This window comes from Heterobasidion irregulare (assembly GCF_000320585.1).
Source record: "Heterobasidion irregulare TC 32-1 unplaced genomic scaffold scaffold_09, whole genome shotgun sequence".
Classification (NCBI taxonomy): domain Eukaryota; kingdom Fungi; phylum Basidiomycota; class Agaricomycetes; order Russulales; family Bondarzewiaceae; genus Heterobasidion; species Heterobasidion irregulare.
Window position 1 is genome coordinate 745,751 of NW_009258205.1, and position 25,269 is coordinate 771,019.

At 49.8% G+C, this 25,269-nt stretch overlaps 11 protein-coding genes across 11 annotated transcripts; 2 read left to right on the forward strand and 9 right to left on the reverse strand.

Moving 5' to 3' along the window:
* Positions 1-767: 767 nt before the first annotated feature.
* HETIRDRAFT_163936 (uncharacterized protein) lies at positions 768-1,634 on the reverse strand (the record flags this gene model as incomplete). The annotated part of the gene is made up of 7 exons (XM_009551679.1): positions 768-777; positions 834-858; positions 913-1,189; positions 1,247-1,334; positions 1,388-1,420; positions 1,476-1,572; positions 1,628-1,634. 7 exons carry the CDS (start codon positions 1,632-1,634, stop codon positions 768-770), a joined length of 537 nt encoding a protein of 178 aa, XP_009549974.1.
* A 943-nt stretch (positions 1,635-2,577) lies between these two features.
* HETIRDRAFT_163937 (Esterase/lipase/thioesterase) lies at positions 2,578-4,972 on the reverse strand (the record flags this gene model as incomplete). The annotated part of the gene is made up of 13 exons (XM_009551680.1): positions 2,578-2,642; positions 2,702-2,779; positions 2,837-2,959; positions 3,019-3,364; positions 3,419-3,574; positions 3,623-3,746; positions 3,802-4,139; positions 4,193-4,220; positions 4,276-4,327; positions 4,376-4,407; positions 4,461-4,480; positions 4,534-4,593; positions 4,655-4,972. 13 exons carry the CDS (start codon positions 4,970-4,972, stop codon positions 2,578-2,580), a joined length of 1,740 nt encoding a protein of 579 aa, XP_009549975.1.
* Positions 4,973-6,204: 1,232 nt separating this feature from the next.
* Positions 6,205-9,176, reverse strand: HETIRDRAFT_163938 (uncharacterized protein; the record flags this gene model as incomplete). The annotated part of the gene is made up of 12 exons (XM_009551681.1): positions 6,205-6,481; positions 6,538-6,629; positions 6,681-6,908; positions 6,957-7,204; positions 7,253-7,273; positions 7,336-7,374; positions 7,426-7,509; positions 7,561-7,658; positions 7,719-7,743; positions 7,801-8,080; positions 8,144-8,225; positions 8,278-9,176. The coding sequence occupies 12 exons, from the start codon at positions 9,174-9,176 to the stop codon at positions 6,205-6,207; spliced, it is 2,373 nt and encodes a 790-aa protein (XP_009549976.1).
* A 769-nt stretch (positions 9,177-9,945) lies between these two features.
* HETIRDRAFT_27404 (uncharacterized protein) lies at positions 9,946-10,276 on the reverse strand (the record flags this gene model as incomplete). The annotated part of the gene is made up of 3 exons (XM_009551334.1): positions 9,946-10,038; positions 10,089-10,141; positions 10,195-10,276. Coding segments are annotated over 3 exons (228 nt in total), but the record flags the coding sequence as incomplete, so codon positions are not given.
* A 737-nt stretch (positions 10,277-11,013) lies between these two features.
* HETIRDRAFT_325867 (uncharacterized protein) lies at positions 11,014-12,032 on the forward strand (the record flags this gene model as incomplete). The annotated part of the gene is made up of 4 exons (XM_009551682.1): positions 11,014-11,141; positions 11,197-11,401; positions 11,469-11,750; positions 11,814-12,032. The coding sequence occupies 4 exons, from the start codon at positions 11,014-11,016 to the stop codon at positions 12,030-12,032; spliced, it is 834 nt and encodes a 277-aa protein (XP_009549977.1).
* Positions 12,033-12,156: 124 nt separating this feature from the next.
* On the reverse strand, positions 12,157-14,679 carry HETIRDRAFT_39061 (glycoside hydrolase family 47 protein). Its single transcript, XM_009551340.1, has 15 exons — positions 14,488-14,679; positions 14,327-14,429; positions 14,252-14,269; positions 14,126-14,199; positions 13,944-14,073; positions 13,829-13,888; positions 13,746-13,769; positions 13,656-13,681; positions 13,538-13,604; positions 13,410-13,481; positions 13,227-13,358; positions 12,975-13,168; positions 12,571-12,915; positions 12,466-12,509; positions 12,157-12,409 (listed from the first exon to the last, which is right to left on the reverse strand). The coding sequence occupies exons 1-15, from the start codon at positions 14,646-14,648 to the stop codon at positions 12,234-12,236; spliced, it is 1,626 nt and encodes a 541-aa protein (XP_009549635.1). The 5' UTR covers positions 14,649-14,679; the 3' UTR covers positions 12,157-12,233.
* Positions 14,680-15,072: 393 nt separating this feature from the next.
* Positions 15,073-18,118, reverse strand: HETIRDRAFT_479129 (uncharacterized protein; the record flags this gene model as incomplete). Its single annotated transcript, XM_009551683.1, has 14 exons — positions 15,073-15,339; positions 15,402-15,499; positions 15,560-15,843; positions 15,900-16,022; positions 16,111-16,652; positions 16,707-16,822; positions 16,877-16,953; positions 17,010-17,051; positions 17,101-17,183; positions 17,248-17,271; positions 17,359-17,444; positions 17,499-17,524; positions 17,584-17,649; positions 17,717-18,118. 13 exons carry the CDS (start codon positions 18,116-18,118, stop codon positions 15,442-15,444), a joined length of 1,929 nt encoding a protein of 642 aa, XP_009549978.1. The 3' UTR covers positions 15,073-15,339; positions 15,402-15,441.
* HETIRDRAFT_411199 (uncharacterized protein) lies at positions 15,074-15,633 on the forward strand. Its single transcript, XM_009551684.1, has 3 exons — positions 15,074-15,339; positions 15,402-15,499; positions 15,560-15,633. The coding sequence occupies exon 1, from the start codon at positions 15,124-15,126 to the stop codon at positions 15,295-15,297; it is 174 nt and encodes a 57-aa protein (XP_009549979.1). The 5' UTR covers positions 15,074-15,123; the 3' UTR covers positions 15,298-15,339; positions 15,402-15,499; positions 15,560-15,633.
* Positions 18,119-18,694: 576 nt separating the features above from the next.
* HETIRDRAFT_26215 (uncharacterized protein) lies at positions 18,695-19,721 on the reverse strand (the record flags this gene model as incomplete). The annotated part of the gene is made up of 5 exons (XM_009551333.1): positions 18,695-18,879; positions 18,948-19,057; positions 19,127-19,264; positions 19,364-19,443; positions 19,533-19,721. Coding segments are annotated over 5 exons (702 nt in total), but the record flags the coding sequence as incomplete, so codon positions are not given.
* Positions 19,722-19,895: 174 nt separating this feature from the next.
* On the reverse strand, positions 19,896-22,211 carry HETIRDRAFT_388036 (uncharacterized protein; the record flags this gene model as incomplete). Its single annotated transcript, XM_009551685.1, has 5 exons — positions 19,896-20,165; positions 20,217-21,437; positions 21,491-22,006; positions 22,064-22,086; positions 22,144-22,211. 5 exons carry the CDS (start codon positions 22,209-22,211, stop codon positions 20,035-20,037), a joined length of 1,959 nt encoding a protein of 652 aa, XP_009549980.1. The 3' UTR covers positions 19,896-20,034.
* Positions 22,212-22,574: 363 nt separating this feature from the next.
* On the reverse strand, positions 22,575-25,190 carry aao7 (aryl-alcohol oxidase-like protein; the record flags this gene model as incomplete). Its single annotated transcript, XM_009551686.1, has 11 exons — positions 22,575-22,952; positions 23,003-23,118; positions 23,180-23,261; positions 23,312-23,724; positions 23,789-23,977; positions 24,034-24,235; positions 24,287-24,393; positions 24,449-24,609; positions 24,668-24,749; positions 24,808-25,012; positions 25,188-25,190. 11 exons carry the CDS (start codon positions 25,188-25,190, stop codon positions 22,575-22,577), a joined length of 1,938 nt encoding a protein of 645 aa, XP_009549981.1.
* Positions 25,191-25,269: the final 79 nt, after the last annotated feature.

Sequence of the window (25,269 nt, forward strand, 5' to 3'; positions counted from 1 at the left end):
CGTTGCCTGGCCAAAAACGATTCGATGCTGAGATCGAATGAGGGACTGCGATGAAAAGATCCGTACGAAAACAATGAATTCTTGCCACTCTGATTGCAGTTTGTCGATGAAACGCTTCCAAGAAACCTGATAGACGATTTCATCTACCCATAACTTGTCCAGCTCTGAAAGACGTATTTCAGGTGCCCAAAAGAAAATTGGTGAAAGGATGGTTATGAGCCATGACCTTGGGCGCGGCGTTGAACAGTGAACACTACGACCACTGTCCATCCGCGCGGGATTCTGACCGTGAAAATGAAGGAACCTCCAATGTGCTGAACAATTCATTCGTGGGCTGACCCATCGAGCAGACAATCCTAACCCAGCGTACTATAGAACGACATGATACGGGCTGCGACCTATGTCACGGCACATCACACATTTTGAATAGAAACGGCGTACAGATACAACATTTCATGTACATGTTAGGCTCCGCAACTTCTGACCCTCTGCTTCAATTGCACGTTGCGTCGGATATATATTAGGTGCTGGCTCACCCGAGGCTTCTTTTACAAGGCTGATCATTGTCTGCAGGGTCTCCTTGCTGTAGGGTGCGGTAGATACCGACGACGTCATGGAATCTAAAAGATGAAAGTGAAACAATACATCAAATTCACAAGTTTCAGATGCCATGCTTTACCTAAGCAAGAATGTACCGAAATCCCCAATAGCTCGTCGCAAGCACCGCTCGGAAATTGACGATCGCGAGGTCCTTTTGGGAACAACGCCTAGTGAGTCCTGGATTACAGTATTACGTTAAATCAGTAGTGTGAGTTGTATATGGATTCATATACCAGAAGTTATATTCAATCATGAGTTCTTTATGACCTGAGTCAGTTCCCAAAGCCACGTAGGGAATGATTCAACACGTACTCAGATGAGCGAATGATTTGGAACCTGTTACTTCATCAACCAGATGGTCAGCAACATATGGCTCTGGCCAGAATATGCTGCGAGACGCATGATCCACACAATAATAGAACCAATAGATGGTCTCATGATCCACTGGTCTAAGGTCCAAAACGATCTCGTAGTCAACGGACGGCAATGACGTTCGCGATGATTGCAGGACGGTATTAATGTAATCAGCAAACAGCTCGATTTCCTGACGCGTTTCGTTGTGATATAAATATGCATCGGTATATATTTGCTAATAGTAAGGAGTTGAGTACGATGAGAATCTATGAATTGATCATGAATGCCTCACTTTCTGCCGATGGTACAAATAGAGTGAGCCCTCTGGATGTGTCACTGGCTCCCATTCCTGTGTCACAGCGTGGTCACCATCTTCCAAACTGTGTCAGAGGTAGTCATCAGAACACCTAACTGGTAAAACTTTGTAGTGAACGATAGGATCTCGTAACGTGCTGGTTCTGAATCTCTAAAAGAAGTTCAATGCGGCCGCTTCGTCGGCAATCAATCAAATTTGCACAAACAGAACAACTTCACGTTGATATCGAGTATTCTCAATAGCACTGATGGGGCATAGAAGGCGACCTTTAGGCAGATTCGGGAACGATGCCGGATTGCTGTCTAAGGTTGACGATTTCGTAGAAGGCGATATGGTTTCCAAACCCGGTGAACGTACCGATCATGATGAAGAGACCTTATTAGAAACCCCCTGTTGTGGAGTCGCATCCGATACAAAGGACGAATTGTTTGATCTAGAATATGTACCTTGGAGGCTCGGCGTGCACGAGATAGATGTCAACCTAGATGGAATTCTCTGTAACGCGCGGATTTGTGGGGCCCGTAAGGACAGACGTGAAGGATCGCATGGAGAATGTGTGAGGCGTTCCTCGAAGGCAAAGATGGCAGCTAGGCGAAAATCAGGGCCATTTTCTCTGCCTAAGGAATGAATGTCTCGGTACGACTGTGATATATGGATTGGTGATGGATGAAGTATCTGCTCGGGAAGGACTCCGGACAGCATGAACGGCGATGGCTGTGGTGTAGAGGATGTCAATGACGACGAGTGGATGTCTGGTTGACTAGCAGATCGAGGAGCAGCGCTTGAGTAGACTATGATAGCATCCTTGTCCTCGCTATCGGATAAGAACGACAAAGCAGATTCTGGATGTACCTCGTTTCCCTTGCCCTTCTGTGTCTGTGGTTCCGATGACGGCGAGGACAAATCTCGCTTTGGAAGGGCTGCCTAGAACCTGACCTATCCTCTGTAAGTGCTGCGCAGGATACGGTCCCTAAGGTGCTTGAGAATCAACAGTAGGAGCCGGAAGATCGAATGCATACTGTGGTGTTGGTAGAGGCGAAGATTCAGTCGAGGGCGCAAAAAGAACTCACAGCATGTGCTCCTCGCGCTTAACACTGCAAGGGCTTGATTGGCGCTTGTTTTTTTTTCCAAAAAAGAAGCGCGGTGTAGGAATATATGCCCCATCGATAACGTACTTGATAGTGGAGATACCTTACACTACCGGAAACAGAAGTTGTTATGCTCACAATCGTATATTCAAACATACAAGAGCAAAGAGTGCAGCGAAGTGGAACCCAAAAGAGTTCGTGGTGCTGCAGAGACCGGCATTACTTTTCCCATTCATCGAGCACCTTCGCGGTGTTATCGTAGTCAGTCATTTCAAGATTGAAATCTGCCGAGATTTTGACCAGAGTTGCAAAAAAGAAAGGGAAAAAACGTTTCAGGACACACCATCGTTTATAGCGGTGATATTGTCTCGCTTCAGCTGAAGAAGTTGTTTGCTATCAAGCGTGTACTGCGGCCAAACAGCTAGAGACCAACTTTAGAACGGACTGGCAGACGCAAATCCGGAAGGTTTCAGCGTACCGCCAGGATCCAAATCGTTTATAAAATTGATATAGAGATCGAGCCAGGTGTTGCCGAAATCGGTTTCATTGGCGGCCGGCGAGACAGTACCAAACAAGAGAGGGAGCTCCGAAGCATGAGCAACTGCAACAAATAAGTCATGATCAGCACGCATAACAGACTACCTAGAGAAAGACGTTGACCTCCAAATGCCGGATTATTTCCTGCGATGAACTCTCTGAAATGATATGCATAGATGGGTTGCAAAGGTGCTGCCTGCTGAAAAAATCGTCTTCTTGAGGCCAAGAACATGAAGTCCCCATACCAAGCAGCCGCTCTGTCGAACAGAGAATCCCCTGTGTTGAACGGAGCACCCAGACTCGAGTCATTTGCAGGATATAGCGACCTGAATTCGGCCAGCACGTCGGCAGTGATTTTTGTTTGATCAATCACTGAGGCTTCCACAAACTGGTCTAATGCTGCGTCTTCCGCACTGGAAGTCACGTTCAAACCTAAGAGCGTGCTGCTGAACGACGCCCCTTCATTGAGCTGGATAATCGATTAGATTTTGGGAGATAAAAGACGAGTGCGAGTAGCGCTAACATTGGTTCCTGCAATTAAAGGTATATGGAGGAAATCTCCTGCCGCGATTGCGGTGGACGCTCGGACAGGAGCAAAGCTTCCGGGAGCAATCGTGGGTTCCCAGAATTGGTTGTTCAACGTCGCACGTATTCTTGAATTACTGAAATTGACCAAAGGCTGAAGAAGTTTCAGACCAAAACCTCCTCTATGAGTCAGATAGCGCACCTCAAAAGGAGCCTGCTGTAAACACTTAAATGCTGCAGGACCAGCAACGCACCCGGTAGCGTTCAAAATGAGGTCAAAAGGCTTCCCAGGCAAATCAAACGTGCTAGGAGGAGGCGAGTTTTTGCTTCGCAAAAGGAGGGTCAGACCGTACAGGGCAGAAGAAAGCAAAGCCGACCTACAAAGGACCAACAGCGGAATCCATTATTGCGGCACGGAACAAAGAACGCGAAGAGTGAAAGATAACCTGGGCTTCTACGCTACCAGCACCTGCGGACTGTAGACCGTCATGTGGCAACGTGCGTTCAACCGACTGCGTAGCGTACCTGCCCCCATATTGTGACCTAGTATATATGCCACTATGGTATGAGTCCTTCAATCCTGAAGATTCGCGGATAAAACTGGCCTTTGATGGATCACCCCCGAACTGAGCAATGTTGTCCTGCACGAACGTGAAAGCTGCTCGCTGATCTTGAAGGCCGTTGTTAAGGTCAGCCGCCGGAACGTGGACACTTGCGAGCTTCAGAAAGTCGCAGTCGAAGATAAGTTGAATGTCAATCATGGAAGACTCACGAAACCGAAAGTATTGAGGCGATAGTTTCTAAAAGACTAGTATTAACCGCCGAGGAAATCCACATGGAAGAATAACTAGTTACATGGAAACGAAGATGATTGGCTTGCCGGCCAATACACTGCGATTCACGATATCTAGAGTTCAATCAGTATGTTGACAACGTGGGACACAAACGTTCTCACGATTTCCATCAAAGGAAGGGTCTGATGCCGAACTATGTCGACCATTGTTTACTATAGAGAACAAGGAGAAGAGCACTGTATGTACCCAGTATTATAAACCCCTCCCTGATGCACTGTCAGATAAAGACAAAACGAAAGGCAACCAAAGAAAGACTGACATGTATCCAGATCAGCACAGGTAATTGTGCATCGGAAGGAGTATTCTGAGGCCTCCATACCTATATGTGACCGAGAGTATCGAGCCAGGAATGATAAGTATTAGCATTGAAAGAAACCTACGTTCAAAAAGAGACAATCCTCCGCAATGGCAGCGCCCAGACTCGCTGTGATAGGCTGAGGGCAAGCATTTCCAAACGCTAGGGCATCTTGTACAGCGTGGAACGGTTGTTTGATCGCAATCGGAGCCTTGAAACGAAGGTCGCCAACAGGAGGTTGAGCGTATGGGATCCCAAGCCATCGATCCGTTCCATTCCCGGTTGCAAGTCCACGGAATGTCCCAATGGTTAAATGGACCTCAGGATTGGCCACAGCGTCACAAGCAAAAAGTACTGTACATGAGGAAGCCAGTATCAGGATCACGAATTTCGAAAGGTACATGCTGCCAGAAGGGACCCAGGTGCAGATTTGAACGTGCTGGAGCTGTTGTTATAGAAATCCGAACGGAGGAGTTTACGGCGGCAGATAGTCAGGCGGTCTGACTCGTGAGTTTGGTGTGTACATTTTTTTAGGAGACAGTGTCACGGGGCATCTTCGAGACGAAATATATACCGAAGACATTTAGAGACCCTTCTATGGAAGCAGCGTGCCTGCGTCTTGATATAATTGGTTAGACATACTATCGTTGCACCGGAGTTGCAAATGGTATGAGAGGTTCAAAATCGAGCTCCTCGTAGCAACTTTTGACGGCACCTCTTGAGAAAATTCATAGTTGTTCATTTAAGCACTCTTCAAGTATCAGAGTTTTTGTGAGAACAAAAATCGGGTGCAGCAGTGAGGAGGCAATGAATAATGGTTTTTAGGGCAGAGATCTCTCCGATCCTAGAGCTCATTTACAGAAATAAGATAAAAAATAGAATATGAAGAGGTATCACTGAAGGCATAGAGGTCATTCGGTTTGGCTTTGAGGGCTCTACTGCTCTTCACCAACCTGATCGTCGGCAAGATTTGCAACTCCCAAGCTTTGCTCGTTTTTGGACACCCCTTCTCAATCACATCACAATAATTATTTGAGTTTGCTCAAAAATATGAAAAAATAACAGGACACATTTCAAGAAGCTTCCGCAGGTCCTGTAAAAATTTGGAGCAAGATAGAGCCCAATTTAAGATGCTACAAAGGATTTTTTTTTGCAACTCCGGTGCAACGATAGTACGAAGAGTGGTCTTACACACACCTCGTTTCACTTCAGAAAACGCCAGAATACATGATAGCTTCCAAGGATTCGTGTAGAGTGACTTGACACTGCCCAACTTGGTCCGACGATTTTCTCCAGAAGCCAGCCCAGAAGAGCACGTTGAGCAGGTCCCGGTTAGGTTCAAACCACGTTCTTTAAATGTGCATTCATATGTGCCGCCGAGAGTGAGCACGTCGACATGAGAGTCAACGTGGAACAGCGTAGAACCACTGGCAGTCCGGGACTGCCAGTGGTTCGGTCAACTGCGGACTCCAAGTGGACTCCGGGTAGCTCCGGGCCCACATCTTCGTCAGACAGACCCTGGCCGTACACTGCTCATGCACAGTGACTAGCTCAAAGGTTCGATGTGAAGCGCGTGTAAGTGAAATCTTTATATGCTCGAATACATAGTAGCAATGGAATAAATACACGAATAGATCATACATTGGTATCCGAAGCATCCACGGGTAGTACAACACTATGTCTAAATTTTGCAGGAGAGACGTCTTTCAGCTTTTCTTTCGTCCGCTCAGTCCAAGCATGTAAATTTTTCCGGATATTGGTCTCCCAGGAGTCAGCAGTATCCCACCCATAGACAACGCACCAGAGGATCGACGCAGCGATCACTACAGAAGCAACACCTACGAGGAGCCGAGTAACCAGACGTGTCATATCAAAACACAGGGCCAGAAGTGCGACGAGGAAAGTTCCCATCCTGAGCAAATAACGTTGAGTTGCTAATCTCATCGAACAAAAGACTTTAGGACTTACGCCCACATAAGCAGCGCATACGGCAAACTATAAATGACTGCTAGTAACTCCAGACGGTATGTGGGAGAGGATTTTCGATGTAAAAATGCAGCCTATATCCAGGTCAGTCGTCAGTAATTACGATAGTACGAGGAATCGCTCACAGCCTCTCCAGGATCATCTCGATTTCTTGAGCGGTTCTGTCGAACTAACAATAGGCCCACAACAATACTTCCTACACTCGCAATGATGGATATATAGCTGGCTATTTGAGCTGGCGATTGCGATGGAAATAGATTGCCATTGTCACCGGCGGAAACACCGGGAATGGTGAGAAACGCGACATTTGCGTTGAGCAAGACTGTCGACTTGAGACGAAACGTGCGAGATGGCTTGATTTAGTTCGAAGATCGTTGCAAGAAAATCGGACAAGCACGCACGAATAGCGTGAATTCTTGCCAATCATTGAGCAACTTGCTTATGAAGACTTTCCAAACACTTTCTACGATGATCCCATCTACGCATAATTTTTCCAGCTCTCGGAGGTGGATTTCAGGTGCAAAGAAGAGGACAAGTGAAAGAAGAGTGATCAGCCACGTCTTGCGCTTAGCGGGGTCGGAATAGACAGTCTGATCTCGGTCTAGTCGAGCGCCATGCTGCCCGTGGAAGTGGACAAATCTCCAGTGGCCTAAAGAGATCCGTCAGATTGTAGATACCGTCTTATTGTGACACTTACAAAAGTTTGACATTATCCTACCTATGTAAGATCGCAAATATTAGACTGACTTCATGTTCACGTTTCAGAGACATTTAACATACAGAATGCACATATCATGTACTTGTTCATTCTTTCGCCCGCTATGGAAAGTTGTCATACGTCAGAAATATACAGACACATTGCGCACATACCTTGGACTTTCTTGATCAGAGTTAACATGGAACCCAATTCAGTCAAGGAGTGGGGCATCGTGGAGGTCATGGAGTTCATGGTATCTGCAAAGCTCTCACCATCATCATTTGTGAATGTGAAGCAATACAACTTACCAACGATACCGTGGAGTATGATCCCTGATAATTCTTCATGAAGTGTATCGTCGAGATGTTGACGCCCATGAGTTTCAGGGAAATATGACCAGTGCATCCTAGGTCAAGGCCAAGCTTAACATGCTGGATGAGACGAAAAGATAGCTAATTGAATTCACCAATATTGAGTTTCAATCTCGTGTTCTAGAATATAGTCAATGTATGCACCTCCTTTTGACTTTCACAGGAAAAAGAACGCACTTATGTGTGCTGGTGATGTGACACCACGCACTTCTGCAAGGAGGTAGTCCGTGTTGAAAGGCGTCAGCCAAAACAGTGTACGAGACCTATGATCCACATAATAGTAGCACCAGGCCGTGCCCTCTCCGTCTTCAGCAGGCACAATCTCCAAAACTAAGTCACATTCATCCGAAGGCAAAGACAGCTCAGCTGCCTGCAGGTAGTCGTCAAGGTATTTCGCAAAGAGCTCAATCTCTTGTCTAGTAACATAGTCGTACATGTATGCGTCAGTGAATATTCGCTGAACATGAGTCATCTTGCATCAGTATTCGATAATGAGGTAGAATTTTGGGCGGTAGCATACTTTTTGTTCATGATAAAAATATAAAGCGCCTTCCGGATGTGTAGTGGGAGTCCAGTCGCCAGGATCTGCGTAGGTTGCTGAACTAACGATGTATATATAAGCCTGGCCAGTGCTGCAAATTATTTGTCGCGTACTGGGGAAAATGTGTAGTCAATGGTGCAATGTCATGATGAACGTAGGAGTCGTCACTGGAAGATGACTCTTCAGCTTCAGTGCGCGGGTCCACGCTTCCGATCGAGCTCACTGACATAACACGCTTCGCTTCGTATCTGCCAAGGTTTGCTGTAGTATACAACTCGATCTTCCGTCCTGCCGGTAGTTCTGGTGTTTCTCGCACATTGGGTAGGTTATCCAAAGTAGATGAAGTCGGGGGTGTAGGGCTAATTACATCGAAGGAGACGGAGGATCCTCTAGAGTGTATAGATGCCTCTCGCGATGTGACAATAGATATGCCAGCCATGTGAGCAGAACGAACGCCATCTGCAAGTCGGGGAACCGGAGGGGTAGGCAATTCTGAGCGTGAAGGTGAATTCGAGTTATCCAAGCTCGGATCTCGAGTAAAGTGACGATGTGGTGCTCTGGAAGACCTTCGCGAGGAGGGCACCGACCGAGATGACGGGCGACCAGAACGAGGAGTTGATGGCTCATGGACGGACAGATGATAGCTAGAAACACTCCAGTTATCTTGATGTCTGTTCGCAATCGTTCTGATGTCTCCGTGTGAGCGCGAGGCCTGAGGCGTGCCAGCATAATGCGGCTGAAAATTTCTGGATGCTGGGAGTGCGATAGATGCAGGACGGGTGGCTATTGAAGGACCCGTGATAGTGAGTGAGCTTGTGGGTGGTGTTGAAGGACCGATGGGAGTGGATCGACCCGACTGGGAGGTTACGGGGTTCATGGGGATAGACGAAGGTGCGAGACTTGGACACACGATACCCTCGTTCGTATTACTTCTCAACGTGAAAGAGGCGTTTGCATCTCTTGGTAGTACGAACTGACCAACCGAAGGTTTGTCGAACATGGTATTGCACATGAGATGGTCGACCTATTAGAAGACACTGTGAGACGCACCATATCATCTCTGCTCATGCTCGGGATAAAGGGTGGCAAATAATCGGATGGTGGTTGACATTTCTGCCGCGCTGCTCGTGTTAGAAGTGAGAGACGCACATGACGCCGAATGAACGCCCAAAGCACGAGCCAGCCTCTAGCGGAACGCGAGAAGTGACCGCGTAAATTCTTGAAAAGAGCCAAGATCCAGCGGAAGACCGGATACATACGCACAAGAAAGAACAGGACGAGGAGGGAGTGAACAAATCTTCATCATGGGACGCATTGTGTATCGTTTGCGGAAGGAAGCTGCCTCGTGTTCGGCGTCGAGCGCTCGAGCGCTCATCGATCGCCAAACTTCAGCATGCCTTACACGCGGCCATCAGAATTCAAAAATATACAGATCGACAACATGAGGAATAATAAGGTGTATTCCGACATTAGCTACATGAGGAACTCGATGTCTACAGATGCGGTCTGAACCATTAGAGAGTCATCGTCAGTAGTCATCCACGCTTGCGCACGGCTTGCGGAGTCCACGCTTCGGGCTGCCAGTCTGCATCCTGGGTCGGCCTCGACAGTTCCGATCTCTTCAAAGCAGGGCGACCAAGAATTTTTGAGGATTCGCTTGCTTGCGTCTCCTTGTGGGTGACTGAAGCATCGTGGGCCTGCTCTGACTCTAGCGGAGGTTTCGAAGCAGGGGACGAATCGACTATCGGAGCAGAAGTCACGGGGACGAAGGATGGTCCGGCAGCAATCAGTGCCTGTTCTTCTCGGTCGCAAACTTCGATCAGAGCTGCTTTCATGAGAATACGCCGCTGCCGCTCTAGATCAGCTTGAAGCTCCTGTGTCCCAGTTTAGTCAGGAATAAACCAAGCACTGGAGCTATGCGTACGTCCAGGGTGGGAGGAATCCGACGAGTATGCGATAGCCAGGACGTCCATTGCACTGCCATATCATCTATCAGGTTGGATGAATCAATTATTTCGATCGAAACGCACCCGGTAGCCGCCTAGCATTGCCAACGTACGACCACATATCTCCTACATTGTATTCGACTCTACGCCTCGTCCTCCTCGGGTCTGGGACGATGGTTTGGTTCACACAATGGCGGGATGATAGATGCGCGCACCATCGGTCGTACTGGGAGCCTCGTAGTAGCGGTTTCCTATGGACAATTCAGGTTATTGGTTGAGGGGCAGGGAGATCGCTCAAGTACCTTCGAGATCTTTTCCTACGAGATACGACTGAAATCGAGTATTTTCAGGTCACTGGGGATGAGCGACAGAACAAGGAACTCACAGGTTGTTTCAATGTCTGCCAGAATCGCCGTAAGATAGACATTCGTAGTTCAAGTACTATGTAAGGCGACGTGAGCCAATGTCTGCCAACGTGTGCTGTAAATTTCGGAGTCGTGGTTAGCTGGTAGGAAGCAGTGTCTAACAGCAATGTCAGATGCAATATTTACTTACGAGACAATGAGTTTGCTATATGTTGTTGTTAATTGAGTCTTCTATGTAGACTCCGTAGCTCAGTGGTTAGAGCATGCGATTGCAGCTACCACTTAGTATCGCAGGGTCACGTGTTCGACTCACGTCGGGGTCTGCTTTTTTGCAGATACCCCTTGCAGTTTTTTTGTGTACTGAAAGGCCACCCTATGTATGCGGACTGTCAGCATTGTTTCCCGACATCTGACAGCACAATTTTTTGTTGAACAATGACAACAATGCTCGTCGTGTGACCACGTGACTAACAAACTACGTGTAAGTCATTAGCAGGGCGTTGTTCGGCTACCACGTCTTTGGTCAACTATAACGTCTATGGGTCCAATCACTCTCTTGCTACTGCCTTTCTTGTCGTCATTAGCCGTCAATGCTGCCCAATTGACTCTACAGTCTCCAAGATTCAATGTCGTTGCATCCGATGGCTCACAGCTTCGTTCTGAGCCGTATGTGCCACGTCTGCCGTGCGACGCGCTCAGTTGATCTCAAAATCTCTTTTAGAATTTCTCTCGCGCCAAAATCTGAAGTCTCAATTGTGCTGAATGCGAGCGACACGTTGAAACTGACATTCCAAGTCGTGGAAAAGGACGAAGGCAAGGGTGTGCAGCCTCACCAGACCTTCCTCCGATTCTTCGACGAGGACTCCGGCGAGGAAGGCATCCAACCAGTAAAAACGACCTCTGCAGGAAAAGCTAAATTCGAACTTGTGCGTTGTAACTGTCATCTATCTCACATGCACGGTTCCAAAGTCTATGCGCGTTTCGCTCGTACAGAACATGGCTCGTCCGCCTTCTTCCCTCCCACCCAGCGGTAGCGCACCGCTCAAAGTTTCCCTCATAATCGGCTCTTTCTCCCACTCCCCTGCCAAGTTCGACCTCTTCGACCTCTCCGTACCCGCGTCCCTGCCCCCTCCGCAGCACCCCGACGAACCGACGTTCCACCCTCTCCCCGCGATCCAGCACACTTTCAATCCCGAACCGACGATGCCCCCGCGCTTCATCTCGGCCGTATTCACAGCTCTCGTGCTGTCTCCTTGGGTCGTTCTCGTCGGTCTCGTATGTCCTCCGTTGCCCTGCTGCGCGCACATCACTAAACTGTGTTCTATTTATAACTTGAAGTGGTCGGCCGTCCGCCCGCGCGTCCCGCATCTCTTCTCTGCCAGCGTTCTTCCTTTCACCGCCTCCCTTGGGGCGTTTGAGGGCCTGCTCTTCTGGTACTGGCTTGAGCTGCGTCTCGGTCAAATCCTCCTGTACGGCACGTTCGCGGCCGTCTTCACCGCACTCACAGGCAAGCGTGCTCTCGCGAAGATCGGCGAGCGCAGGTTGGCCCGCAAGTAAATTTATTGTTCTTGAGCATCGCATACCACATTTGCCGTATTTATATGTTTTGAGTGCTGCGAGTCGCGAATTGCTCATGTATCTTTTCGATACTGGGGTGAATAATGCCGGTATGGGAGGGATGAAGACGAGAGAAAAATTTGGATAATATTATACTGCCTGAACATCGACACACGAGTTCATGTAGAGAACGATCGCTGGCTACAAGCCGAGGAGACTCTTCAAGGGTATGGGCAAGTGCGCGTCTGGGCTTATGGCCGGTAGGTCTCCTGAGAGCACGGCGAACGGCTTCAAGGAAACTGTGGCGTCGATTCCAGTGCCGTACGTCGATTTAGCGGGTGGTGCGATGAAAGGATGAGCCTCCGTATTGAAGACGTCTAGTAGCGCTCATCAGCACAGAACGTAAAAATCGTAAGACAATGAAACGACTGACAGTCATCGAGGCTGATATGGTTCGGATCATCGAATGTCAAGTACCTGTACCGATGGAAAGAACTCGTCAGAGTTGGAAATGAAGTATTACCACGATCCGTCTCACAGATATTTCAGCACCTCTGCAAACCAGAAACTTTCTGTGTCATCAATTTTGGTTGTGTTGATGTTGTTGATGTCGTTGATTCCAGCATACCCTGTGGGGGTCTTCAGGAATCTCTCGAAACTGGTAATCGCGCTGGCAGCACGGTCGAGATACTTGGTATCTCCAGTCACACGCCATGCGTAGAAGTTGCTCTCGAGCACCTCGGGGCGCTGAATATAGTCTGACCCAGTGATGTAGTATCCGTGCTGATTGTAGAATGCTTGCTGAGATGCACTCGGGGATCCGCTGCCAGTGAAATTTCCATCAGAGGACTCGAAGGCGAACGTCTCAGGGCCAATACCCGTCCTACACAGGACAACATGAAGTGTGAGAATCACTTGCGTTCGAGGTTGGATGATACGTACGCATCGCCAGCGTATGTGTTCCAGCAGGCATCGTTCAACTGCAATGCGATGTTCACGATAGTATCATTGTTAGTCAACTTGCCACCCATGAGCCAATTTCCAGCGTAGAAACAAGCCAAGTGCGATCCCACATGGCGAATCATTCCGCTATCGTCGAAGTCAGCGAGATACAGATGGTCGCCCACAGTAGAGGTCTGTGAAAAAGTCGTTCGTATTCCGCCCTTCACTTGAAGAAGGAATCATAGCACACACCTTGATCAACGTCTTGATAGATGAGTCGACAGCGGTGCGCCATGTATTGGCGAATGTGTCGTCATCAGTATTGCTGAGCCGTGCATATTTGATCAAGTATTCGAAGTAGCTGTCTGATCCTCCACCCCAGGTCTACAATAGATCGCTGAGGATTGTAAAGCTCCATGGGAGCACATTACGCACCACATATGCACCAACTGGATCTCCGGATGAAGGATCAATACCTTGCCCAGGAAGCCCAGGAAGAGGAGCAGCCTGTCCAAAGATTTGAATCAGAGTCGCAGATAATATAATATCAATGCTAAACAAACATTGCCCGCAATACGCTTGACGGAGTTCTCTGTCAGCTGCCGGTACGTGTCATTTCCTGTATACAAGCTAGTGGATTTCAGTTGGGACTGACGAAACATGGAAGAACACGATGCACACCTGAGACGAGACCATTCTAGTGTCAACTAATTTGTAAAATTGAATTGGATCAATCATAATCATATCAGCTAGAATGACTTAGATGCTTACCGTGCCCGCCTCAGCGATGTTCGACTACAATCAAAGCGTACTGGTAAAGGTCACGGTGATACGTAGTAAGGCAGTCAACTTACAGTGTCAATAGTTGGCAAACTGCTTGAGAAGTCGATGAATCCGAACGGGATCACATTTCCCTTCGAGGCCGGCTCAATGGTTGATCACGATATTGCGCAAAAAAAATCTGCTTACTTGTGACCAAGCTAAGGAGAGCCTGTTCGCCAATTCCTTAGCCTTTTCTACCATGAATGCATGCTTTTTTCCACTGAGCTCGTAAGCGCTCAAGAGGCCTCCAACATAGCGAATGGAACTCTCAAAAACGCTGCATAGCCACCTCTTGAGTTTGAGCCCGGATGCAGGCCAGAAATGCATACCTGACAGTATCTGCCGTGTTCGACCTGTTGAAATTGATGTTCTGCGTGAAATTGATCGCCTCGTTGAAGAAGTCCTGAAGAGCCTGTCGTCTCTATAATTCCGGAAGAAAAATCGAACAGGCTCACATCGAGGCCCATAATTATCTTGAGTGATACAGAAGCTTGAGACAGGACTAAATAGTCACATATTCAAAAGCATACCATGGTACTCATTCCATCGACGATACTGGCACCCCAGCCATTCCGACCATCCGAGAAGCTCTGGCTCAGCGGCGACAAGTCGTCATGCCCAAATGCAAATTCCCTAGCGTGGGAGCATTCAGTTGAAACAACCTCAAAGACGTTCGGCCATCGCGGCTCACCTGTAAGCTTGATAACTGTCTGTGAAGATTGTCTTCGCTGCATCGCGGTTCGCAGCAGCACTAGAAGGCAGAGTCAGCCCAGGTTTCTGAATAGACGCGCCAAACGCGTTGGAGGCGCAAAGCAAAGCGAGTGAGACTGCTTGTGCGCATTGGTGCTTCATTAGCACTGCCGATGCGATCACCTAGAAATTCAGAGGAGGGGAGGGAAAGAACTCAAGGTGCTCGGGAGTGTATCCCGGCTATATATATATAGGAACGTAAACACCGCTGTCAACCAATGTTGTCCATACCCGTACCCTGATGGACGGAGAACACTCCAAAAGAACTAAGTAGAGGCGTTCTTCTGGTTCTTTTGTGTCATGCTAGCAACTAAGATCGAGACAAGGCGAAGCCAAAAGGACCTAAAATTCCTGAAACGTGGCCAAGAGTATAGATCCTCCATGATGTATTACGCCCGCACATCACCGCACTTACTGTATGAAATGCATTGGGGTTTGCACTCGCGATCCAGATATTGAAAAGGTCGCGCTCGAGTTGCGAAGCACGCGTCGCGTTCTGCGACCCGTGATGGCATACATACTTACGGAGCACAGTGACAATGTGACTCTGATTTCTGATAGCCCTGGAAGACGTCCAATGGGAAGATACAACTACAAATCATGCCACGGTATTGTTCACGCAGATATTGATCAATCTTCGGTAGCACATGGACTGTGGACCAAAATGGGAACACCATCGCCAGCTAGACCGGGGAAATTGGTGATGGTGCCAGACTGCTACGTCGACAGCAGCATCGCTATCGGCACCTGAGCGTCAAAATGTGTGCCGCTTTATGACCTTCCCTATGTGAGGCTGCAGAGGGTTAGAGGAGTGCATGAGTAGATGATGTATAATAATAGGACAAGGTCCTAAACTCATCAACCATAGAACTCACGCGCAGAGACAATCATGGACTCAATCGATCGGTAGCACTCGGTAGAAGTCCTCATCTCCCATTCGCTCAATCTTGTGTCTGCGAGGTACGTTAGCGGACCGAAAGGCGCTCGAGTTATAAACAGGAATTTTCACGTACTTAGCTTTCATATGAGAGATGAGACCGTCAAAGGTATAGAGGCTCGCTGTTCTATGGGACCTGCGGCCGAGTGCATGGCTAGGCGCAGCCTCGGCCAAGGCCCCCTTCTGGGGACAATGTCGACAACCAAACGTCTTGGTTGGGCGTGCCTCTTTCGCCGCTGGACTGAACCCGAACATTTTCACGTACAAACTGGGCACATATGGGTGCATCAAGATAGCGCCCGCTTCTGCTTGGGACAGTATACCAACTTGCATCATCTCGTGCCGTTTGCTGTGGCCAACCTGAGCCACTCTCCAATGAGCGCCTCACACACATGAACACAGGATGAGAAGCGCACCAGTCTTTCGAAGCTCATCACGATGGGCGCGTCGCATGACCTACACTGAAAACAGGGACCCATCGCGATAAGACTGTCATGCGTTTTCGACTGCTCATCGTTGAGCCCCGTCATCGCAAGAACCTGGACTATAGAATTTATGGCCTGAGGAGATACCCCGACACCAAAATAAGCACGCATAGAAAGGGCCAGCCAGTCAAACGCCACGGACCTTCTGATCTGGAACAAAATGTGCGGCGCTCCACGTCCGCCGGTTCTTCTCTGCCCTCGACATATTCGTACACTCGTGTGTGCACGCGCTCTTGAAATCCAGAGATCCCTCAGCAAGGCGAGTTCGTGGCAGTCCCCCGCAACGTGTACATATGAACTGCGCAGTCACTCTGTCAACCGGATGAAGCACCGTTTTCGACGGGTTCTTCCACTGCGGGAATCCGAGCACGGTGCCAAGTGCGTCCTTCGCCGCCTCGACCCACTTTTTCAAATCGTCACGGAGGAGATCTGCAATCACCTTCTCTTTGAGTTCCGTCTCAAGTGTTTCCGTGTTTTTCGCTTGGAGGAGCTTCATGACAGGAAGCTTGCGGAAGTCAAAAAGCGAGGGGAAAATAGCATAAGTCCCAGACAACTTGACACGTCGGTGATGTTGGTTAATGTCATCCCGACGCTTTCGAGCACCACGCTCTGCTTGTTGGCGTTTCTGTTTCTCCATGATTTTGAGCATTTCTTGCGAGATGCGGAGGCGAGACAGGTCAAATTCTAAAAGACAATTTGTATGGCTTGACAAACGTATAAGATGGTATGGTAACGAACCGATATCGGTTACTGGCTCGAGGCAGTTGTTTCTGGAGCTATGAAGCAACCCATAAGTCGCCGTCTCGAGAAGGATCGACTCTTCCCATCCTTCTTTTTCTGCAATTTTTTTTGCCCTGTGTTTAAATTGTTCAAAACGAAGATGTCAGCTGGGGTACAAACGAGCGCACATGTTGACGTTGCCCCGCCTATTGGCGACATATGCTTTCTCCCATTTCTCCCGTAATTCATATAGAGCTGCATGGTGCTGATGAGGAGTGTCAAGGCTGTCAAGGCTGTAGAGAACAAGATGAAGCGTCTCACATTAATCTTACGAAGAAGAAGTTTGGCTTCTTTATCATGAAGCTGTTGGAATATGAGCAGTCCATACTTTCAGATTCGATACTAGACATACCGAATCATATTCTTCTAAAGATCCTCCCATCCTGATATGTTTATTATACTCGTCTACAGCAGCTTCCCATTCATCTTTCCGGCCTTTATCATTCAAACATCAGTTGTCAGAAGCTTGTATTTTCCAGGCCGCGAAGGTCATACGCACATATAGCACCATGAACATTGTGATCTGAGCGACCATGAACATTGTGATCTGAGCGAGGAGAAAGATAGACGGGTCAGCTTCTTTGATCCTCCTTTAGCAATAGATGCGCACCAAACCAGCTGTGAACTTCCGAGCGCGGAATCCATCGTAGGATGTGGCTTTTGTCAGAGTTTGGTGTGTCGATACGAATCACGCTTCTATAACGCGCATCAGGGACAGCAAACGTGGGGCACACAGATGGATGAACTGACCTCATCGCAATGTTACGGCACGCAGGCTAACAGCTCCCATTGTGAGCTGATCCCACGCGCATGAAACACAGAAAAACACACTCACGTTATTGCAGAATCTCAACTTCAAGGCAAACGACGTATAAAGCCTCTTCGTGTTATTTTGGCATGCCTGAATTGGAACATTCGCCCATCGCACGTCGGCTGACCTGGCTTGCGACAGCAGTTACGATACTCACCTCACAAGGGCCCTCATCAAAAATGAACGATGCATATGCAGCCTCGCTCCACCCGGGCGGTGGGTGCGGGATGGGACCCACCAGACATTGCTCTCTCGCGATCCTCCATATGAATTGATTCGAGCCATTCAGCAACGTCGCGCACAGGTGTTTGCTGCAGCGCGCAACGGCGAGAACATCCTTCGGCGACGGAACTCCACTGAGAATTGCTGACAAGACTTCAAGAGGTATGATAATCAGATAGGATGGTTTCTGCGCAGATGACACTGGAGAGCCTTGTGGTTCGAAGTTTGACGTGGTGACAGGGGCCCTCCCAGCAGCCGGAGTGAGTTCAGCATGAGCTCTCTTCAGAGAAGGACGAGGAGATGCATGCACTGTTTCGACAAGCGATTGAGGAGACATGTTTCGTTGAAACTTGATCAGTGATCTAGCTCATCCGCTCCCAATTAAGCTTGAGGATGTTCTCATCTCCGAATCCAGATCGATGTCACACGAAAGGAGTCATACCTCGGCGAGGCTACTATGCTAAGTAGACAGAATATAAACTAGACGTTCATCCAACACCCATGCTCATAGCTCGTCGTGCGGTAAATCGGGCGTCGGACTAGATACGGTAACCGCAGTTGGTTCTGTGCTCATGACCATATCTTCCCAAGTCGGAGACACCGTCACTGAAGGTCTGTCTGTGGAGAGCAGATCTAGTGACACTGAGGGCTCGCTATCATCACCTGCCTGGCTTTCAGAAGCAAGCACAGATGGCAGAGCAGTGGTCACGCTTGAAGTGGCCATGGCCAGAGTTGTGCTCACCACGCCCTCCACTGTCGCGGCTACCACCGACGACACCGACGATACCACGCCTGCGCTCCCCTTCTCGGCCATATCCGCAATCCCAAACCCACTCGCTGCCCTGCTGCCTCCACCCCCGCCCCCGCTTGGCAGAAACCGCGTCCACCAAAACGCCACGCGCAGCCCACGGTCCAGAATCCGTTGCTTGAGGATGAACAGGACGACGAGCACAAAGAACGCGAGCGCGGCGGCGATGAGCAGCCGGTCGAGCCAGTCTGACTTCTCGAGCGCCGTGATGAGCTGCTTTGAAGTGCCCATGAGCATGCTCAGCACATCGTGCATACTCGAGGCGGATTTGAGCGTGGCAGTCGACGATTCTGCGCGTGGTCGATGTTACGCGACTGGTAAGTGGAAGATCGCGAGGTGCGCATGGAACATGACAGACCGAGCATTTGCACGGACAGGACAGAGCGTTCGAGTTCATTCTGCATGAGCCCCACCGTTCGTCTCAAGGCATCTGTGACGTCGTGATTGGCTTTCATAAGGGCATCCTCACTGTGTGTCAACACCCCCAGTCTTGGGTGAGCGTCCTGCTGAAATGAACGCAACATATCGTATACGCACGTCGTCTTCTCTCCTGAGGTAGGGCCTTGCTTCTCCCTCGCAGCCAACGAGCGCAGGAGTTCCTCCCGCTGTGACACGCTCTGCGCATCTATCGCGCGCTTGGACGTCAGCAGGGCCGTACGCATATCCTTCCTTAGCCTGTATTGCGTTCACCATGCCCACAATTAGTGAAAGACGAAGGATGGCTTAGCTTTCGATACTAATCAATGAGTTGGGAATGAAAGACTGCGCACGCACCGTGACACGTTCTCTCGAAAGCTCTCTACGACTGCCCTCAATTCACGCCGCGTCCGCTCGCCCCTCTGGTCCTCAACAGCCTCGTCCAATGCCTACTAGCAGCCTGCATCAACGTACGACTCTTGTGCAGTGACCAGACAAGCGAGGTGGCGGCGACTCAGGCACTCACCTCGACCAGCTGAGTGAGCGTGTCAAGGTCCTCTCGTAGCTCTGCTGCATACTGCTGCTGCACAGACAGCGATCCCCTGTAATCACGGAGACGTGGTATCTGGAAGTCTTTGAGATCGGTTTCGCGTCTCTGAATGCCAGCGATGGAGGCCAAAGTGCTCTCGTCGAATTGTGGAGGCAGAGGGGGCATGACGGTCGTGTACAAACAAAGCCTTTGCGGAGATTCTGCCGGCTTGTTCCCGAACCTCCACCACGTTTCCATGTCGTTTCCCTCATGTCTTGCAAGACGATCGTATTAAGAAAAGACATATCAGGATATTCGCATCCTGTAGAGATCCTTGGCAAGATGATCTGGAAATATGGTGCGTAGTACGTGGCATAAATTGTCCAAAAAATCAAAGTAAACTAATCGCGACTGCATATCATACATCGTCCTCATTGCAACTCTTGCACTACACGATAACACATCTCCTGATTAGGTTCATGAACGTATGAAACCGGACTCAACGGCGTGGCACATTCGGCTGCTCGTTTCGACGAGGAAGCGGAGGAGCATCCCCAGCAGACTGGTCGCCCTGTTGAAGAACTCCGGGAACTCCTGCAAATTCACTCTGGCCTCGCGCTGGAGCACGATCTGTGAATCACATCAATGATGGATCACCGCGGTATACAAACGGGAAAGTACCGCTCGGAATTTCACTTTGACGAGAGTCATATTGCTTGTCGCTTTGGAAGACGCCGGGAACTCCAGCGAAACTGGACCCGTCTTGACCTGCACCGCTTTGGCCAAACCCTCCTACGGACGCACCGCTCTGAGACGGATGACCTTGGCCGCTATATGCGCCACTTTCAGCCTCCGATGCAGTGTGCTGAGTCCTGTCTCCCATGGTATGACCCTGTCCATACTCAGCGGCCTTTAAATCTCCTTGACCATGCCTCGAGATCCCCGGAATGCTTCCCTGGCCAAACTCATCGTGAGCGGAATCTTGGCCTGCGTGCGCATAAACTCCAGAACCATTGCCATCACCTCTTGAGCGCAGGCCATTGCCAACTGAAGAGTGATCGTTGTTTTGACCATATTGATCGTTCCGAGCCGCGCCTTGTCCACCTCTCGGCACGCCTGGAACTTCAGATCCGCCAAATCCCTCAGCTGTGCGACCTTGCTGGCCCGCGCCGGCGGCACGCGAATCGCTCCCAACCTGACGATCACCCAACCCCGAATAGTCCTTGTTTGGCACGCTTGGAACGCCTGTGAAGTTAGCGTAGCTGCCGTTGCCTGTATGCTCCGCTCCACCAACATCGTTACCGCCAAATCTGTGGGATGAGTTGTGGGGCTCGTTGTGAGTTCTATCCTCGTCGTGGCGATGCCTTCCTTCGACAGCAGCAGCAACTGCACCAGCACCGAATCCTGTTGTAGCCCCACGACCAAGACCACCTATTGAGTGTCCCCGTTCACCGACGGAATGATCGCCTGGAGTTCTGCCACCCTCATGCCAACTAGATCCCGCATAACCACCTGTCTGTCCTGCAGGTGTACTCGTGCCGTACTGTTCTTCTTGCCCCGGAACTGCGCGCGCGCCGTAAGGAGCAGCGTTCGTTCCAGTTCTGGTGCCAATGCCAGACCCAAGCCCAGAATCCGCTCCAGTTCTACCGGATTCATCTTGATTCTGGCCCGCACCGTTATGGTGATGATAGTGGCGATGGCTTCCTTCGAGATCAGCAGCCGCGGCACCGACACCGGCTCCCGTTGCGAGCTCACGACCACGACCGCTTGATGAATGCTTCTCTCCCGCGGCTGAATCTCCTGAAGCATGATCGCCTTCGTAATGACCAGTGGCCATGTGTCCTGCGAGTTGCCTTGCAGGCGCACCCGTGCCAGGTGGTTCTTGTTGACCGAGACCTGTGCCTAAATATGCTGTTCAGCGCTCATTTCAGATATTAACCCAACGACTACCTCACCTGACGAGCCAGTATATGCGTGTGGTTCGTTGTCCTCGTTTTCGCCGAATTGATTTTGATGCATGTTCGTATCGTCATATTGGTGAGGATGGTGGTGGTTTCCTTCGAGTCCAGCAGCGGTCGCACCGACACCGGCCCCTGTCCCAAGCCCGCGACCAAGGCCGCCTGAAGAATGCGTCTCTCCTTGGACGAGGTTACCCGTAGCCCTGTCATCTCCAGACCGACCTAATCCTGCGTGGCCTCCGTGCTGACCTCCTTGAGCACCTGAATTATATTGTTCCTCGCGCCCCGGAGCTGCGCCCGTACCGGGGTACCGCGTTCCATCGCCCCGCACAGCGTCTGCGGGCGGGTTTGCGGCACTGCCCGTTGTGGTACCGCTCTGCCCCTTCATCCGTGCGATCCCCATCTCTGCCTCTTCGCGACCCTTGGTTGCGATCGACGCATGCTGCTGACCGTCATGGCCAATGGCCGTGTCGACGGCACCCATGGCCCTTCCGCGTAGAGATTCGCCTATTCCTGTAGGCGATATTCACGTCAGTGCAAATTTGAGAATCTCCGTACACAAGTGCGTACCATGAATAACATCGACCGTTCCCCTGGGAGCAATCGTAGCGTAAATTTCAATCATTTTGGACGAGCTCCTTGACACGTACTTGATTTTAGCTCCAATACCGGTGCCTGTGCTTCCCGTCCCAGCAGCACCAGTGTTCGCACTCGACATATCGTGTAAATGTGCAGAAATTTGCAGAAATTTGCAGAAAGCTCAAGAGGTTGAGAAAGCGTATTCAAAGTGAATTGAACATTGGAAGACTTTGAGGCGGGGTGTTATATAGGGGCAGCTGGAGGAGGAGGGGCCAGCTACTGAGCATGACGGCGCGGATGCGCTCATGCCATTTGACGTCTTGGCCCAAGTGCGTCATCGGTGGCGGGTTTCTGAGCGCTCACGAAACGTATATGGGATCCTGCATTCGGTACCGACTCCAACATTTGTGCAGATATGGAGCTATGGGGCGAAACTTTGGGCGGAAACATTTCTTATGATTATTGTGATGAATGCATGATGTAGGACGTTCATATAGTAGAACTACCCAGCGCCCTTGATGATGGCTGCCGCACGCTCAGCGATAGCATACACCGAAGCCTGCGTGTTCGCTGACGGCACGAACGGCTGCGCATACACAATTCTTTTAGCATTTATTGCTCTGACCGGACCAGACAAACAGCTTACCAGTACACTAGCATCTACAATTCGCAATCCCTTGGCCTTCTTGAGAGTAAGATCTGGATTCACGACCCCATCCGTCGCGTTCCACGCAGACATTCTTGCTGTACTCGTGGGATGATATGCTGTCCCAACATTTGCGCGTGCATACGCGTCGAGTTCTTCATCCGTACGTGCCTGACCGAGTGCACCGTCTGGTTCCAATAGGAAACTGTCGAATGCAGCAGCAGAGGCAAAACGCTGGCTCCTCTTGAGCTCATCGCTGAGAGATATCGTAGGTACCAGCGCACCCTTCCCACTCGGACCGCCTCACGAATTACGAAAATGTCGAACTCCGATGTCAGAAAGCCAGGGTTGATCAATGGGTGTGCGAAGGGATCGGATGATGTTAAGGTCACAGTTCCACCTGCGATGTGATGTGTGCAGCCGAGTTCCAGATCTCACGAATATCAAGAAAATGAACCCACGAGATGCAGGTGTAACGAGGGCCATAGCCATCGTCAGGAAGCGCCCCTCTGGGTAAGGGTCACCGGCAGCTAGGTTGGAGTCCTTGGACACCTTAGACATTGTCAAGATAGAACTGAACGTTGAACACTTACATATATTTGAAGCTGGATATGAGGTGTATTGGGACCCGCGGACGGATCCTCCTGTGTTCGAAAAATCGTCGAATTATCAGGCAAACGGTACCACCCAATTTGGCTGTAAAACCCATCAGTATATGGACCTTTGCGGAAGTCTCTCCATTCTGTCAACGTCTGGGCCGCTAGTGTGGCGTTACGACGTATATCATCCCATGAAAACGAAGCACTGGTGACCCAAACATCTGAGAGCTCGGCAGCATGGTCTTGAAGATTTTTCCCTACATCAGACAGGTCGACTTTTGTATCGATGCCCAACGAAGACAGATGGACCGATGGGCCAATACCGGACAGCATCAAAATCTGTGGGGTTCCAATGCTACCAGCAGAGAGAATCACTTCCTTCCTAGCGATCACAGAACGAAGAGCACCTTGTGTCAAGCGACATAAATATGTGCTCTCAACAGTGATGATGAAGAAGGGAATCGCACGCACTCGTGGCATTCTGGGCAAACTGGACGCCGCGAAACACTGGCACACCGCCGGAAACCCCAGTCCGGAGTACCTGGGTGACATGAGTGTTGATCAAAACATCGAGATTATCATATTTCGCAAGAGAAGGATGGATGTAGGCAGTTGCCGAGCTATCCCGGGTGCCATTACTGATGGTCGATTGTGACCAACCTAGATTTACCTCGATGTCAGACAGGAATCCTCAGAGACGGTTGTCGACGACTCACCAAGCCCAAGTGGTTTTCCAGCATTGAAATCCACGACATACGGGAATTCTGGCGATTCTTTCGAGGCACGAATCACCCGCTGATCACTGGGTACGGGCCAGTTCTGAACACTGACACCCAAGGGGCCTGATGTGCCATGCATCGATGGCTCGATCTGTCCTGAGGTGTCATGACCATCGGCCGAGGGAACTAATCTCTCTGCCTGCGGGAAAATCGGGCAAACCAACATCGTAAAAGCGTATATTACACTCACCTTCCTGATGAATGGAAGAAGAGCTTCCCAAGACCACCCGGAATCTCCAGAAACTGCTGCGATCCTATTGTAGTCATCGACTGAGCCTCGCGTGTATATCATACCATCTACGTCAGCTAAGTAAGGCAATGATCATGCTGCTGAATGAACATCGTAACTTACTGACAGATGACGACCCTCCCAGAACACGTCCTCGGGGGTATGAAAATGTCCTATTTCCTAATCCAGCCTGAGGAGTGGTTGTAAAGTTCCAATCGACGATTGTGTTCGGTGTGAGTGTTTCTGCTAACCAAGGGACCTTGATTGCCTCGATACCTTGATCGCTGGCGAAAAAAATCAGTACATCCCAAGCAATTTTCGAAAGATACTGGAGATATTAACCTGTTTCCTGCCTCGATGAGTAACACATTGGTATCATGGTTTTCGGACAATCGACTGGCAACCACGCCTCCTCCAATTCCAGCTGGCAGTGCCCTTCAATTCAGCATCCGAAGAAGAATATCGGCAGAAAGTTGGTATACCTCCAACGATAATATAGTCGTATTGCTTCTGAGGAAGGGCCGAGGAGTCTGCATAAAGGGCGCATTTCACTCCAATTGGCTTGAGGATTGACAAAGCCAGAAGTGATATTGTCAAGAGCATCGTTCTTGAGGACACGGACACCAAGGACGAAGCGATAGGGCATTTCAAACTTCTCAAGCAGGCTAGCCCTTTTCTACACAAAAACTATAATGAAAAGTCAGTCTATGAGAGCACCCACGGGACAGTTGACGTGGGAGATTCATATGATCAATCAATTCATGGAGTGATCTATCTGTGCTGCGAAGAGTCTTGCCGTGAAGCGAATAACTGGGTCTGGAATATAATTTCGAGGTTTGAGAGTGGATGTGCGTCTCCTGACCATGGGCTGTTGGATCCGCAGAATCTTCGGACGAGGCACGTGGGTAGCGGGGCGAGCAAGCTTGACTGTGAAGGTGGGTCAA

Bases quoted from the DNA above. Each gene is read 5' to 3' on its own strand.
- HETIRDRAFT_411199 (XM_009551684.1), top strand. From the start codon at position 15,124: ATGGGAAGATACAACTACAAATCATGCCACGGTATTGTTCACGCAGAT.
- HETIRDRAFT_39061 (XM_009551340.1), bottom strand. From the start codon at position 14,648: ATGAAGCACCAATGCGCACAAGCAGTCTCACTCGCTTTGCTTTGCGCC. The intron at 14,430-14,487 runs GTGAGCCGCGAT...CTCCCACGCTAG, and splicing joins GACAGTTATCAAGCTTACAG to GGAATTTGCATTTGGGCATG. The intron at 13,889-13,943 runs GTAAGCAGATTT...CCGGCCTCGAAG, and splicing joins TCTCCTTAGCTTGGTCACAA to GGAAATGTGATCCCGTTCGG.